A 13,866-nucleotide genomic window follows, 5' to 3' on the forward strand; every position below is an offset into this window, starting at 1 on the left:
GGCTATTCCCTTGGCGAATTATATGTGAAAAGACCTGGCATGCCTTGGAGAATATGTGCCTTGATAAGAAGAAATAAAAGTGAAACTTAAGACGGGGTCAAATAGTCAAGATTGGGTTTGACCTGACTCCGCGTGACAATTGTCATCATCTTTAGTTGCCAATTCAACCAATCCTTGATCCAACCAATCACAACAGCAACACATGCATATCATATAGATATAATTTAATACGCAAGTATCAATATTTTTTATCAAAGTCATTATTAGTTTTATCATCACCACCCACCACCTTATGTTCGTCTCGGAATATGGTGTGTTATTATGGGCGGCCATTAGGGCCATAATAGTAAAAAATTAAAACAAAGAACTACGTCAAAAAACAACGAACGTTTTCAAAAATCAACGAACGTTTTCAAAAATCAACGAACAAACTCAAAAAACAACGAACGTTTTCAAAAATCAACTAACAAATATAGAAAACAAAGAACTAAAACATATTCTCATAATAGTCAAGTTAAACACCAAAGAATAAACAAAAAAACAACGGACAATTTGCCAAATCAAATGACAAGTTTTCGCAATAGGACAATTTGTCAATTTAAAGGTCAAGTCGAACAATCGAAGGACAAGCTCAGCAATCAAAGGACGTTTGCAAAAAAATATTAACTAATTTTCGACGTTTGAGGGCAGCATTCACTTTTTACAGAAAAACTCGAGGTACATACACATACAGTTTGTTTTAATATTTGTAATATTATCATATGAATCTCAACAAAATAGCTAAATTGCCTGAACACACTCCACTGGGACATGAATACCACTGATTTTGCATCGTGATATTCTAAAAAAAACACTTGATTTTCATGTTCCCACCTAAATATCTCGGCTATTATAAATCGGATTCTTTTGGATAGTAAAGCTCAAAATAAACTGTAGACAATACTGAACATTATGATATATGTTTTAAATTGTAAAGTTACAAAATAAAAGTATGTGTCATTTTACGTTTTAAAACAGACAGTGTGGGGTCAATTCTGTACCTGGCTATTTTCTAAAGCACCAAAGTGTTTTATTTGCAACTTAAGATCACTTGTATGCTATGTCATCAATCATTTTAAATAGTATCTTAAAAGAAAGATAGATAGATAGATTCCTTACATATTTTTCTTATGAGCAAAAATCTATTTTGAAAAAAATGTAAAACATCCTAAAAAACGCGGCAAAATGCAAATAGGGTTTGCCTGTGTTATCAGCCTTCACTTGAGAGACCGTTGGATTGTAGCGAAGTTTTCCGTATTTTCTTGATATAAATTGTAAGTAGCATTTTAATTTTTATATCATTCTAATGTTTGATATATAAGGAACAATTATTAGGTGTTATTTAGTTCTATATATCGTGTTTTTTATATTCACAATTGCCAAAGATACCTGGCATTTTTGTGCGACTCCTTTGGGCTTGAGTAAAGTAAAGTCCACATTAAAGGCCAGTTTTTATTAAACAAATCTATGATGAATAAACAGTATCTATATATAAATTTAGGTAAGGGCATAATTCGGTAAATCGCGTGTTACTTCTAGAATGTTTACTCGATGGTGGTATATAAAGTCAGTTCGTACTTTTGGTACCAATTTCAACCACCTGATGTAACCCTGTTTTCTAATTAAATCGAGTTAGATAATTAGTTATTGACAATTAAAACGGATTTAGGTTCAACGATTTGCCCCAAAAAGGGGTGTTTTCCGATTGTGGTATAGCCTACACCGTCTAATGGATGCCTATCGTGAAAAATACTCCCACACAATAATACGAGGATGCTTCGCATTTTCCTATCTCCTCCTACGATAATTGTTTTTAATGGCTGAAAACCGGTTGAACAGCTCGAGTACAGCATCATAATGTTGAAGACAGGCTGATTTTATTTTTAAAATACTATTTTGATAGATTTAGAAAACTTTTATATAAAATGTATTGATTTCCGATGAAATTTATTGCCCCTTGGGGAACCTATATAGATATACTGTAAATACGTATTAACCATTTTTGGTCGCCATTTGAATCGCAATTTTTTTAATGCGAGTGTGGGTACTGTTAGATATATAAACACATGTAAAAATAAACGTATTACTGTGAGTGTGAGTATGCCTTACTGTTGTATATATAAACGCACAATATACAAATAAACTTTATTACTGATAGTTGCTTCTCAATGTTGGTAGTTGTAATTAATTATTGAAAAAATATCACGTTGTAGTGGTGTATCGTTACATGTACTATGACATTTCAATCGACTATGAACAGTTTTAACAAAGTATTAAATCGCAAATGTGTTACTGTATCAAGTGGTATATTATTTACAGGCCTATAAAACATGAAAAAAATATTTCATTACTGAGTAGATAAAAGAATATATTTAAAAATTATTCTTCTTTGTACCCATATCCTCTTCCCCATCCTTCAACACTAATGTTACACACGTTTCGTTTTCATGTTTGATACAGTAACACATTTGCGATTTAATGCTTTGTTAAAACTGTCCCAGGGTGCTAATTTTAGTTGACTACTTAAATCATCGTGTCTATTCGTTTCTGTAAACTCCTGCGGTACGCACATTTGAAAAAAAAAATATATTTTTTTAATGCTGAAATTAATGTGATTTGAGAACCATCTGTGGCCATGATCCAGATGGTACGTGAGCGAAGCGAGCACATCATCTTGTTTACATTATGTATTTAAATAATTGGGTCAATGATTTCATACAAGCGTAGGTCCATTCTAATTGAAATGTTATGAGTAACATTCGCTGTTAGTATTGAATAAAATTCGTAAGAATATTTAACCCCTTCAAATAAGCCCTGTCATCCCATATATCAATAGCATAATCATCAGAGAACACCTCCTGAGTAAAATATTCCATTTGATCATCGGTCAGTGTACATATTATATCGGGAACAACAACATTTGTATTATGCTCATCTTCTTGAAATGGACCATTGTGGTCAATACCATAGTCTTGCGCTCTTTCCTGTAATATAGACATACAGTAAAACATTTGTTATTAATGTATGCTTACTTCTGTTTTATTGGATTCACCAAACACTATCATAAAATACTATTAGGTGCAGTAATAAATATACCGTAGTATCATATGAAAGTATCATAATATCATCATTATAAATCTTAGTTAAGAAACAGGATGTGTTTGTTAAGCATTCCACTCTTGAAATCATAATTACTAAACATGTTGAAATTGTATATTTTTTTGCTATACATAATAAAGCTTTTTTTTCTACAAACATGAAAATGATTACATAATTTACTCCATAAAGTATTTTTATAAAGCAAAATAAGTAATTAATTAGTCCATGGGAGAACTCAGAACAGAAAAGACCCGATTCAATTGTTTAATAACTGTAGCGGTAACTAACTAACAGCATAATACAATTTGTCACAATATAATTTTTAGTAAATTAAGTTCTGGACAGAATGCTGTGGAGCATGCCTGCGCCTATATTCCGCCAATTATAAAAGCATGTGTTCTAAATATACTTTTAATAGCCGCTATTACCATACCTCATTCATTTGTTCAAAATATTCATTACTGATTAAACTTCCTCTTCTGACGTGCAGTCCCATAACAAATAATTGCAACGGTGTTTTATTTGATGCGGTCCTAATCTTGTGGTTGTTCCACATTTCGACAAACGAAGTAACCAAATGGTTTATCCGTGGTAAATAAACTGCATGCAAACAAAATATATGTACTTCATTTTCTATATCGAGTATCCCTCGCGACTCGAAACCCTTTAAAAAGGTTATAAAAGCTTCTTATTATTTGCTCTCCAAGATCCCGCCACAGCCGTTCTATTCTCGAATTGTGGACGCTGCGTCCCGTAATGAAGGAGCCTCTTCCTGAATGAAAGAATAGATCAATAAATAATTTACTATGACAACATACACAATTAAAAACTTACCGTATTAATTCAAGATTGTACAAATGAATACGCAACTTATCTGATTCCATCTGTTGTACATAAACAACACTTTTTTTAAATAAAAGAAATTCAGCGCATACGTTGAATCTTTAATTAACTGCTTTAGGTACTTTAATACACTCTCAGAAATGAACATTATCTAGAAATAACTTACCAGGACCTCTGAGTGGATGTTCAAGCATGAATCGGGCAACTCCCACATTCTCTCCGCCACAGTCTGACCGCACTCTCGATGGTAGTCCCCAATTGACAACAGCTTCTTCAAATAGTTGTTGAACTGTTTCAGCCCTGTTGTTTGAACTGCATTTTAAATATACAATTACACGGCTAAATCCATCTATCCTACCATGAACCACAAATCTCCACCTATAAAAATTAAAATTATTATTTTTTTTATTTTTTTAAATTAATTACTGTATAGTACTGTGAATCTGTACTGAATACATACGCAATAAAATATTTATTGTAAATTTAATGCATAACATTCTTTACATTACATGAAAAGCTAGGCCTCTCGGCCTAGCCCTAATGATGGCTAGAGCCTAGCTAGGCTAGCCTCCTAAAATAGGCCTAACTAGAATAGCCTAGATAGGCTAGCTAGGCTAGGCCGCTAGCTAGGCCTAACTAAAATAAAATAGTCGTCCACTCTTTCATATTAATTAGGCCATATTTAATATGCAACACTTGCCTCCTTATATGTACACTCCATAAATGTTTATAAAAATATTTCTATTGCCTACATTACTTTGATAATATAATAGACCTACTAATCATAATAAATACTAAATAGGCTGTAAACAATGTGCCTACCATGCCCACCACACTGCATGCTGCTTGTAATCTACACGAGATCGATTGTGAATGCTGCCCTCAAACGTCGAAAATTAGTTAGTATTTTTTTGCAAACGTCCTTTGATTGCTGAGCTTGTCCTTCGATTGTTCGACTTGACCTTTAAATTGACAAATTGTCCTATTGCGAAAACTTGTCATTTGATTTGGCAAATTGTCCGTTGTTTTTTTGTTTATTCTTTGGTGTTTAACTTGACTATTATGAGAATATGTTTTAGTTCTTTGTTTTCTATATTTGTTAGTTGATTTTTGAAAACGTTCGTTGTTTTTTGAGTTTGTTCGTTGATTTTTGAAAACGTTCGTTGATTTTTGAAAACGTTCGTTGTTTTTTGACGTAGTTCTTTGTTTTAATTTTTTACTATTATGGCCCTAATGGCCGCCCATATGTTATCAGCACTGCATGTCACTACATCGTTATCACCAACTATTTTTCCAATGTTATCACTTACATAGCCTACATAGTACAATACAATACAAATCAGTACATTTTTATACCATTTTTATTTCTTATAACTACTTACTATTTATATTTTACGGTAATATTAATACAAATCAAATGTAAAAAAGTATATAATAATAGTAATACTGTAATTGTAACGGTAACAATTAATATCAACATTAATAATCGCGTTATATAATATTCGGTTAAAAAAGTTACATTTTAATACAGGCTCATTTTCATTGTGTGCTTTGTATAAATGTCAGAACAGAACAGAACAGAACAGAGATTGCACTACTGAGACGGGATGGAGATTGTCTGAAGATAATGATTACTTTTTGAAAGGTGAGGAGAGCAGAAAGAAGAAGAAAAAGATTTTCGGAGTGAATGTGGTGACGTAGCAAAACTAACAAAATATTTTGTTCAATTATTCTTTCAATAGCTTTATGTGATTAAAATAAGAGCGTACAGTTTTATTGCAGCATAAACAAAATGATTATTTCAATTCACAACGTGACTTTACGTGTTACTAGTATCAAAACAAAACTGTTCACACCCGTTGGTTTAATTCAATAATTTAATAAACTTTGTTTTTGTAACAAACAGCCGATCCTTTATGACTCGTTGCTTGCTAATTTCAATTCTCCAACGCATGTCCGATGTACGTATACAATTGAAACAAAGGGAATTAAATACAGTAGTACACAATTAACTGTCTTTGTGTAGCAGAAAAAAGTATTGGCTTAAAGATGTAGCCTATTGACACCAAAAACATGAAAAATAAAGAATAATAGAAATCAGATTTTGAATAGGCCATTTTGCAGATTTAATAAAGTCATTCACTTTCGTAGAAAAAAAACAGGTAAAATATTGTTTTCACGTATAAAATGACGTAATAAATTGTTAAATTCAACAAAAAATCTATTGGCAGACAGCCAATTTGACACGATGGGACCCTTGTTGCTGAAATTGACGCTTTACAAATTCGTATTGTCAGCTTTAAATTACAGTTTTTTCAGGTGAATACATTTATTTCAATCCAATTTTTGGTCAAAAGTGGATAACTATTATGCGACATTAAAATGGCATATTTAACAAAAAATGTTAAAACAATTTTATTTTTATTCATTCATGCAAATAGAGAGGAAAACTATTAATGTTATGATTATAAGATTAGAATTATATCATCTTCAAACTCACTGACGATTATTAAATCGCATCGAGTGATTTAAGAAATTCACGAGGTAGGCCTAATGTATTTTCAACAACCATAGGCTTCAATATGGTACCGTTCCTATACCTCTGTTCTGTTCGCAGTAGTCGTGTGTTTTCTCTCTTATGGTGTGCGCGCGTGTATATATCCATGGACGTTCCCATTGTTGATGAGGGTAAGCGTGGTTTATCACGAATTTTACCTTGTGGGCCATTAGATATGACTTCTCAACGCATTACATGCTCACTGATTATATATGAAATGCAAAGTATACATAAAACCACCTGCACAGTTGTTTTTGCCGAAGTTGCTTTACCTTGTAAATTTATTTTTTACTATTTGTCCATACGTTATTCCATCATGAGTGAATTATACTGACTTTATGCCTCCGTAGTTATCTTGTTCGAACGATGCATTTGTAAAGCTGTGTTCGTTAATATCAGTCTGTTCATTGAAATCCTTAGTCTTGGGCTTGCACTCTGGCTCTATCATGTTACTCTTTTTCCTAATAAATTGATTGATCAAGAAAAAAAATATTGATTATATTCAAAGGGACAGCCCTTAAAAAGCGGGTTGGAGAGGTTTCGGACACGATGGGATATATACGTTGTAACACTGCGAACAATCCTATTCATGAGCATGTACGTACGTACCGTGGGCACTTTGTTGGGTATCAACGGTGTCGCAAGGACGCAGCGCAAGCGATCTTATAGGGGTTCCCTATATAATGACTATGAAATCCCCATTCTGTAGACATTTGATTGATTTGAGTTTCGAAAAGACGTCCCAATCATCTCCGCATGCCCACAATACGCCCGATCCCCGCATGCACACAATGATAGAACATTAACTTGTCGTAAATCGAAAGCGCTCTAATTAATAGTAGAATATCGACACTTAGGGTACGTTCACACCATAGTCAATGACTATGTTCACACGTACGGCGTACGCCATGGCTAACGCCATACGTGTGAATGGGCACTTACTTTCCGAATTGTTCACCTTCTTCCATCGTTTCAGGCAAGTCTTTATTCAGCGTTTCTGGAAGCAGAAGAGCTAAAAGCCCAGCACTTATGGACATTAAACTAAATATTATCAGAGGTAATGGTTCCCAAAGCTTCCCAGCTTCTAAAATGAACGGAGCAAGTATTCCACCAATACGAGCAGTCATGGAGGACAAACCCATACCGACACTCCTGAAATAACATATAATATAACGTTGTTAATATTTAAAAAAAACAACCGTAAATGTAATTAAAATTGTATTTTGCTATTGAATTGATAAGCGTATTGTTAAATATGCAGTAATGTGACTGTATAACCATGATTTTTTGGTAGTAAATTGAGCTTCTTTTCGAGGTTTTACGGTAATTTTTCAATTCAATATTGTTGTATATTTTCGAAATGTTACTGTAACACGTCCCGAGAATGAATGAGTTAAACTTTTCGCAAGTTATTGTTTCTTTTTACGTATCGCCACCAGAGGGCAGTATAGCTTTGACACGCCATACAATATTTTTCTTTGTACGTAAAATAAGCAGAATCGCCGTCTGGCTATGCTAGGTGGAAGGGCAAAACAACGTAAGGACGTAGACGCAACGCAAGCGAATTGACCAATGAAAAGTGAATCTATCGGTTTCCGTTGCGCTTACGTGGTTAGATTGTGTGTCAACCAATTCTCTTACCTGACTGGCGTTGGGTATAGTTCAGCGGCAAATATATAGATTATAGCAAACGAAGCGGCAATACCAAATTTACCAATTAATGAAACAGTTGTACGCCACACACCATCCGCTGTTAGATAAGATGAGAAGACCTGTTAAAGTTATCTATTCTGTTAAAAATTAAAACAATTCGATAACTTAACTACAAAGTTGGCGCCCCATATGGTTCGGCACAACAGTAGCTGAGTAAAAAACCAAAACAAAACAAATCCAAAACAAAAAACAAACAAAACAAAACAAACACAAGAAATAAAACAAACAAAAACAAAATAGATTTACTCACGAATCCAAATTGTCCCGAAACATGCAATTCCACCTAATACCATGTAAAAGCAGATGACGGGCCTACGTCCCCATCGGTCTATTGCAAACAGACACGATAAATAGGCAGGGATTTCCACTGCTCCCGATAAGAAGAAGGCTAAGTAGTCTCTACCTCCAATATCTGCAGCACTTAAGGACAGACCATAGTACACTAAACTGTTCACCATCCTGTGAAAAATACGATAATACATAAAATATACAAAATTGTATAGTATACAAAGTAACGTTTTTTTTTTCGTTTTTTTTTTATTCAGTCAAAACCAACAGCGATAAATACCGCCACTAACACCTAATTATCTAGATAGTTAATTATTGGTATATAAAGTCTGTAAAGTAAGAAAAAAGGAATGGTATCATTTTCAGTCACTTGAAAATGTTAACCAAGTTAAAATGTATTTATTCATGTATCTCTCACCAGTTATATAGAAGATTTATTGTTTTCATCCGCATGTTTGGTGTTTTAAATAAGTCGATCATAGTGTATACCTCGGTGGATTCCTTTAAAAAAAACATAGCATGAATGTTATCCCGTTTTGTGTTAAAGATATTTAGGAAAGTTTCTCTCCTGAATAAGGATATCCCAAAGGAAAGAACCCATACTTGCTGTATTATATTTAAATATAGTCCGTAGGTTTCGAAATAAACTCTATTTTCCCTTTATGCCCTAGAGAACAGCCGCAAAAGTGCTAGTAAATTCTGTAGGCCTAACTTATGACAACGTTATGGCCAATTCTACCTAGCCAGCAGACAATTTATTTCCATCTACTTAGGTAGACCTAAATCTATATTTTCTTTAGTTGCTTGCGCTTGAACTTTCCCCATTGTGTGTTGTTTCATTTTGATTCACCGTAGTATTTCTTAATTAATTGTTATGTTATATTATATGGAAAAAGACTCCCAATATAACATAGCTAGGCTTGTTGTACCGTAGATCCACTTTACTATTGTCACTAATAATAAAAACAAGACTTACATCTTCTTTTTTCTTATTTCGTTCCTCTTCAAAAAGGTCTTTTGGTAAGTTGTCGACTTTATTTCTTAACGCACATGCGCGAATAATTTCTTCAGCCTCTTCCAGTCTATTTTTAGATATAAGCCATCGGACAGATTCTGGAATAAAACTACACAAATAAAAAAAAGGTTAAATAGTATAACCGTAAAAAAGCGGTAACATAGAAAACGAAAAGGAAAGAGGAACTAAAAGGGAAAAACGAATCTGTAAAGTTTGCAAATGAATATCACTTTGTTTTAAAATGTCCATACTACAAATAAATTAGTCATTTTTAAAACCTTATTACTTCAATCAACCAACAAATAAAACGTTTATTTTACTAATTAATAACAACAAACAGAAAAAATTACAAAATAACCTGGTAAAATTGTCCTTTTTCGCATATAAAAAGAGATCTAATTATTTAGTTTTTTAGTACTAGTACTCACATTTAAATGTATGTATTATTGTACTTATGGCAGTGGCCTACATACTATTGAATATATCAATGAATGAATACATAATTAATAAACAGACTAATAACCTAACTTTTAACGGTAGTTTATTCAAGCACTCAATTCTAAGTGCTGTATCTCCACATTTTTGACAATTTTGCACAGTATCGTAGGCATAGTTCAGAATGACTTTCCGACTCGATAGACACGTCGTGCATCGTGAAAACAAATTTCGATTTTGTAATGTTTGCCGAATTGATTACTTACGGTATCATAAAGAAGTAGAGTAGCATTGGTAGAGTCATAGCGAGCTGAAGGTATTTCCAATCCCTGATCAGATACGCCAATAGTGCTAAAATCATATATCCACCGGCAAAGTAAAACTCTATAACGATACCTGCAAACGTCCTTTTACTAGGACCAACTAGTTCTGTACCTAAAACAACAAAATTAATCTATTGTTGAGCATACATACCAGGGTCGAATATGAAACTTCATAAACATTGTATTGACATGCCGTACATTTCCTTCTCTTCCATTTAGTGTCAATTTGTAGAGGCACAAATAATTTATTTATAGGTCTATATATTCTTTTTTTTTTCTTTTCCCCCTTCCATTCGGGGAAGAAAAAAAGAAAGAAAGAAACTGTTGAGTCCGTTGCTTGTTAGATCGTTATTTATTTGGTGTCGTAAGACTGTTAAGACTTTTAATTTTGTTTGATGTTTTTAGTTGCTATATATTTTGCTCATAAGCCAACAATAAGTTTAAGCATGGACCTTAAGGTTATATATACTTTAGAAAACATGGTTTAAGCATGAGGTAGCTATAAGCTATAGTATAAGCTTATAGAATTGGCTGGTCCTGTTGTAAACAAGAGTGTGATTAAATACATAAATACAAAAAATATAATTAAAGAAACAATACTAACCTATGATAAATGCTATCAGAAATACTCCCATGTTGGAAAACCCGACAAGAGCTCGTAATATTGTAAACCACCAATAACCAGGAGAAAATATAGTGGCGATCCCAAAACAAAATGCCAGAGTAATACAAATGAATAGGGTTATCTTTCGTCCAATACTGTAAAAAGAAATAGTTCAAATTTATAGGTGGGTAAAATTGTAGACAAGATTAATTTGGTCAAATCACTATGGCAAAGATACTATTTATATATTGCAACAATTTAACGAAAATAATGGGTATATTGTCTCATGATGTCATGATTCGTCATCAAATAGGCCTACAGTCTCATTGTGTTATGTTTAAGTCATAATTCACGCAATGCAAATGATTATCTTTTACCTAAATGTACAATTTGATCAAGAACTCTATTAGGCCTAAATACCAACATTATGGAATTGAATCCATCTACAATCTACAACTTCTAAATTTAAATTAGTATATAAGAACTATTTACTTTCAAGATAATGATGAACGTTAAATATATATTTCATAAGACCAGTTAAGATCGGATAAAGTGATTTAAATAGAAATTGTAGCTTTGTTTTCATTTATTTATAATTAGTTTATGTATTTTTTTTCATTTTCGTATTTAATGTTATATCTTGGGGGTGGGTCAAACTTTCTGACTTATATGACCACCCCCCCCCCCCCACTACACATGATTACTTCATTGTATTCATTATCCCGTATGTTATGTTAAATTGAAATTAAAAGTTATATGCATTAGGAAAACATGGTTTAAGCATGGAGTTTATACCTCCATGGTTTAAGCATGGGGTAGGTATAAACTATTAAAATGTCACACTCATGTGATACAGTTTCTATTCGGCACCATTATATGTGATTAAGTTGATTACAACGACCAATCAAAATCGGTCTTTGGGGTCACGCATTGACCGTGGATTAAAATTTTCCATGGATTTGCAGCAATTATAAATATAACAACTTACATATCAGCTAGAGCTCCAAAGACTAAAGAACCCAGTAAGACACCTACAAAATAGATAGATTGTGCGAGCGAAGCTTTCTTGCCGTCTTCACAAACCAAGTCAAACTATAAATAAAATGTTAAAGATATATTGTCTCCCGGGAAAAATATTATAAAAAAAAAAATGTTTTTGTTAAATATCAATTTCAATATCACATTATAATTAATCACTTTGACAAAAAATTTAATCGAAAAAAAACAACTAAAAAACCTTTGATTTAAACAGAAAATGGTCAAATTGACTGAAAGTCAATGGATTTTTGGTTGAATTTAGCCGTTTATTTGTCTTTTTATATGTGAAAATACTTTTTTTTACGGACGTGATTAACTTGATTAAAACTGCGAAATGGCGTATTCCAATACTTGTTTTTCATTTCATCATTTTGTAAATTAGTATTATTATTATAAATTTCTGTTATGGTGGGATCACTGAAAACTATATGATTATTATTATTATTATTGGTATTATTATTATTATTATTATGTACAACTTACTTCTTGAACAACGGTGTTCTTGTACTGACTTCTGTCATATTCCCATCCATATACACATTCTTTTATATCTGGATCTGACAACTTGCAACGCTCAGTATCTTCACCAAATTCAGAATATGTGACGTCACAACGTCTGCAGTTATTCTCCCGTAATATGGTGTCTTCGTTATCTTCAGGAATTGTTGCATTGTACTTTAATTCATTACAGGTTTCCGTGTCTAGGTTCCATGAAGAACAGTCTTGACGTTCGAGTTGCGGGGTCTTGCACCAATGGTCAGTATTAGCTGCTAAAAATACCTGTCCAACTTGGTTGAACGCGCAGGTAATTGCCATGAAACAGACAAGAAAATAAACTCGTTTCTGGTAAGGCCCAAAGGCTCCAAGATAGGTGAGTATTTCATCAAATTTCATATCTGCTGCGTTAATTCTTTTATATAGACAAACACATTCGTTTCAACATCTCACAAATGAATGAATTGACCGGCTCTATCTATAACCAACTGTAAATTATAATTTTAAAAGACCGTCTATGTCACTCACTGATGCACTTAGATTATAAATAGAACTTTGTTCCTGATCCGATTATTTTTACAAAACAAGCGTATATAGATAATTATTATCAGAATCGCCCAATTCGCAAACAGAAATTTACATAAAGTAAACATCAATATGATAGCATTTAACTTGTAGTTATGTTAACTACTGGATATACTAAATAATAACCAGAAAAATGCGTGGTTCACATGACGACAATTATTGAGGAGTTATTTGGCTTGTTTCACGTCCCCTTGCAGAGCGCGCAACATGTAAAAATAATCGCAAATGTCAAAACATGTTACCGCAAATGTAAAAAATAACGGCAAATTTCATAGCATATTAACTGCACATATAAGTATAACCACAAATTTCCCTCATAAACAAAATTGAAAGAGTGGAAAAACTGAACGCGATCGTCAGTCATTCCGATCCGAGGTGTGAAAATGACTGGTCTAGTAACTGACAATAGCTAACAGCAAAATATAATGAAGCTTACAAATATCCAAACAAAACAATATTCAATATGTAACAATTCTTTTTTATTTGACCTAACATTCATATCATGGAGTTCTCGGTGGTTATTCAAAAGCACTGTTTTGTCGTTACAACAAAGATTTTATAATTATGTTCTAAATTTACTGCTAACATTAGGTAATCTTGACTGTAAGGTATTTATTTAATCCCAAATACAAATAGTTACTACCAACTGCAGCTTATGAACGAAATTAGCGTAATTGTTATCCACAGCATACCCTATGATGCTGTAGAAGCATGCACTGATCAAAACATAGCGACCATCGGGTGCGTTTAAAAAACCTATATTATTTACACTGACCTTAATGATCGCGTTTTGCATACTAGACAATTTGACAAAATTAAAACAAACAGCATA

General features: G+C 32.9%; 2 protein-coding genes across 2 annotated transcripts; both read right to left on the minus strand.

Moving 5' to 3' along the window:
* Nucleotides 1-6: 6 nt before the first annotated feature.
* Nucleotides 7-6,986, minus strand: LOC140055541 (uncharacterized). Its single transcript, XM_072100878.1, has 5 exons — nucleotides 6,874-6,986; nucleotides 4,804-4,857; nucleotides 4,148-4,359; nucleotides 3,572-3,910; nucleotides 7-3,023 (listed from the first exon to the last, which is right to left on the minus strand). The coding sequence occupies exons 1-4, from the start codon at nucleotides 6,984-6,986 to the stop codon at nucleotides 3,765-3,767; spliced, it is 525 nt and encodes a 174-aa protein (XP_071956979.1). The 3' UTR covers nucleotides 7-3,023; nucleotides 3,572-3,764.
* Nucleotides 6,987-7,476: 490 nt separating this feature from the next.
* Nucleotides 7,477-12,848, minus strand: LOC140055543 (organic cation transporter protein-like). The gene is made up of 9 exons (XM_072100879.1): nucleotides 12,438-12,848; nucleotides 11,905-12,008; nucleotides 10,917-11,071; nucleotides 10,256-10,424; nucleotides 9,516-9,663; nucleotides 8,958-9,040; nucleotides 8,502-8,710; nucleotides 8,180-8,288; nucleotides 7,477-7,690 (listed from the first exon to the last, which is right to left on the minus strand). The coding sequence occupies exons 1-9, from the start codon at nucleotides 12,846-12,848 to the stop codon at nucleotides 7,477-7,479; spliced, it is 1,602 nt and encodes a 533-aa protein (XP_071956980.1).
* Between the last annotated feature and the right edge of the window lie 1,018 nt (nucleotides 12,849-13,866).

Source organism: Antedon mediterranea, chromosome 7 (genome assembly GCF_964355755.1).
Source record: "Antedon mediterranea chromosome 7, ecAntMedi1.1, whole genome shotgun sequence".
NCBI classification, from domain to species: domain Eukaryota; kingdom Metazoa; phylum Echinodermata; class Crinoidea; order Comatulida; family Antedonidae; genus Antedon; species Antedon mediterranea.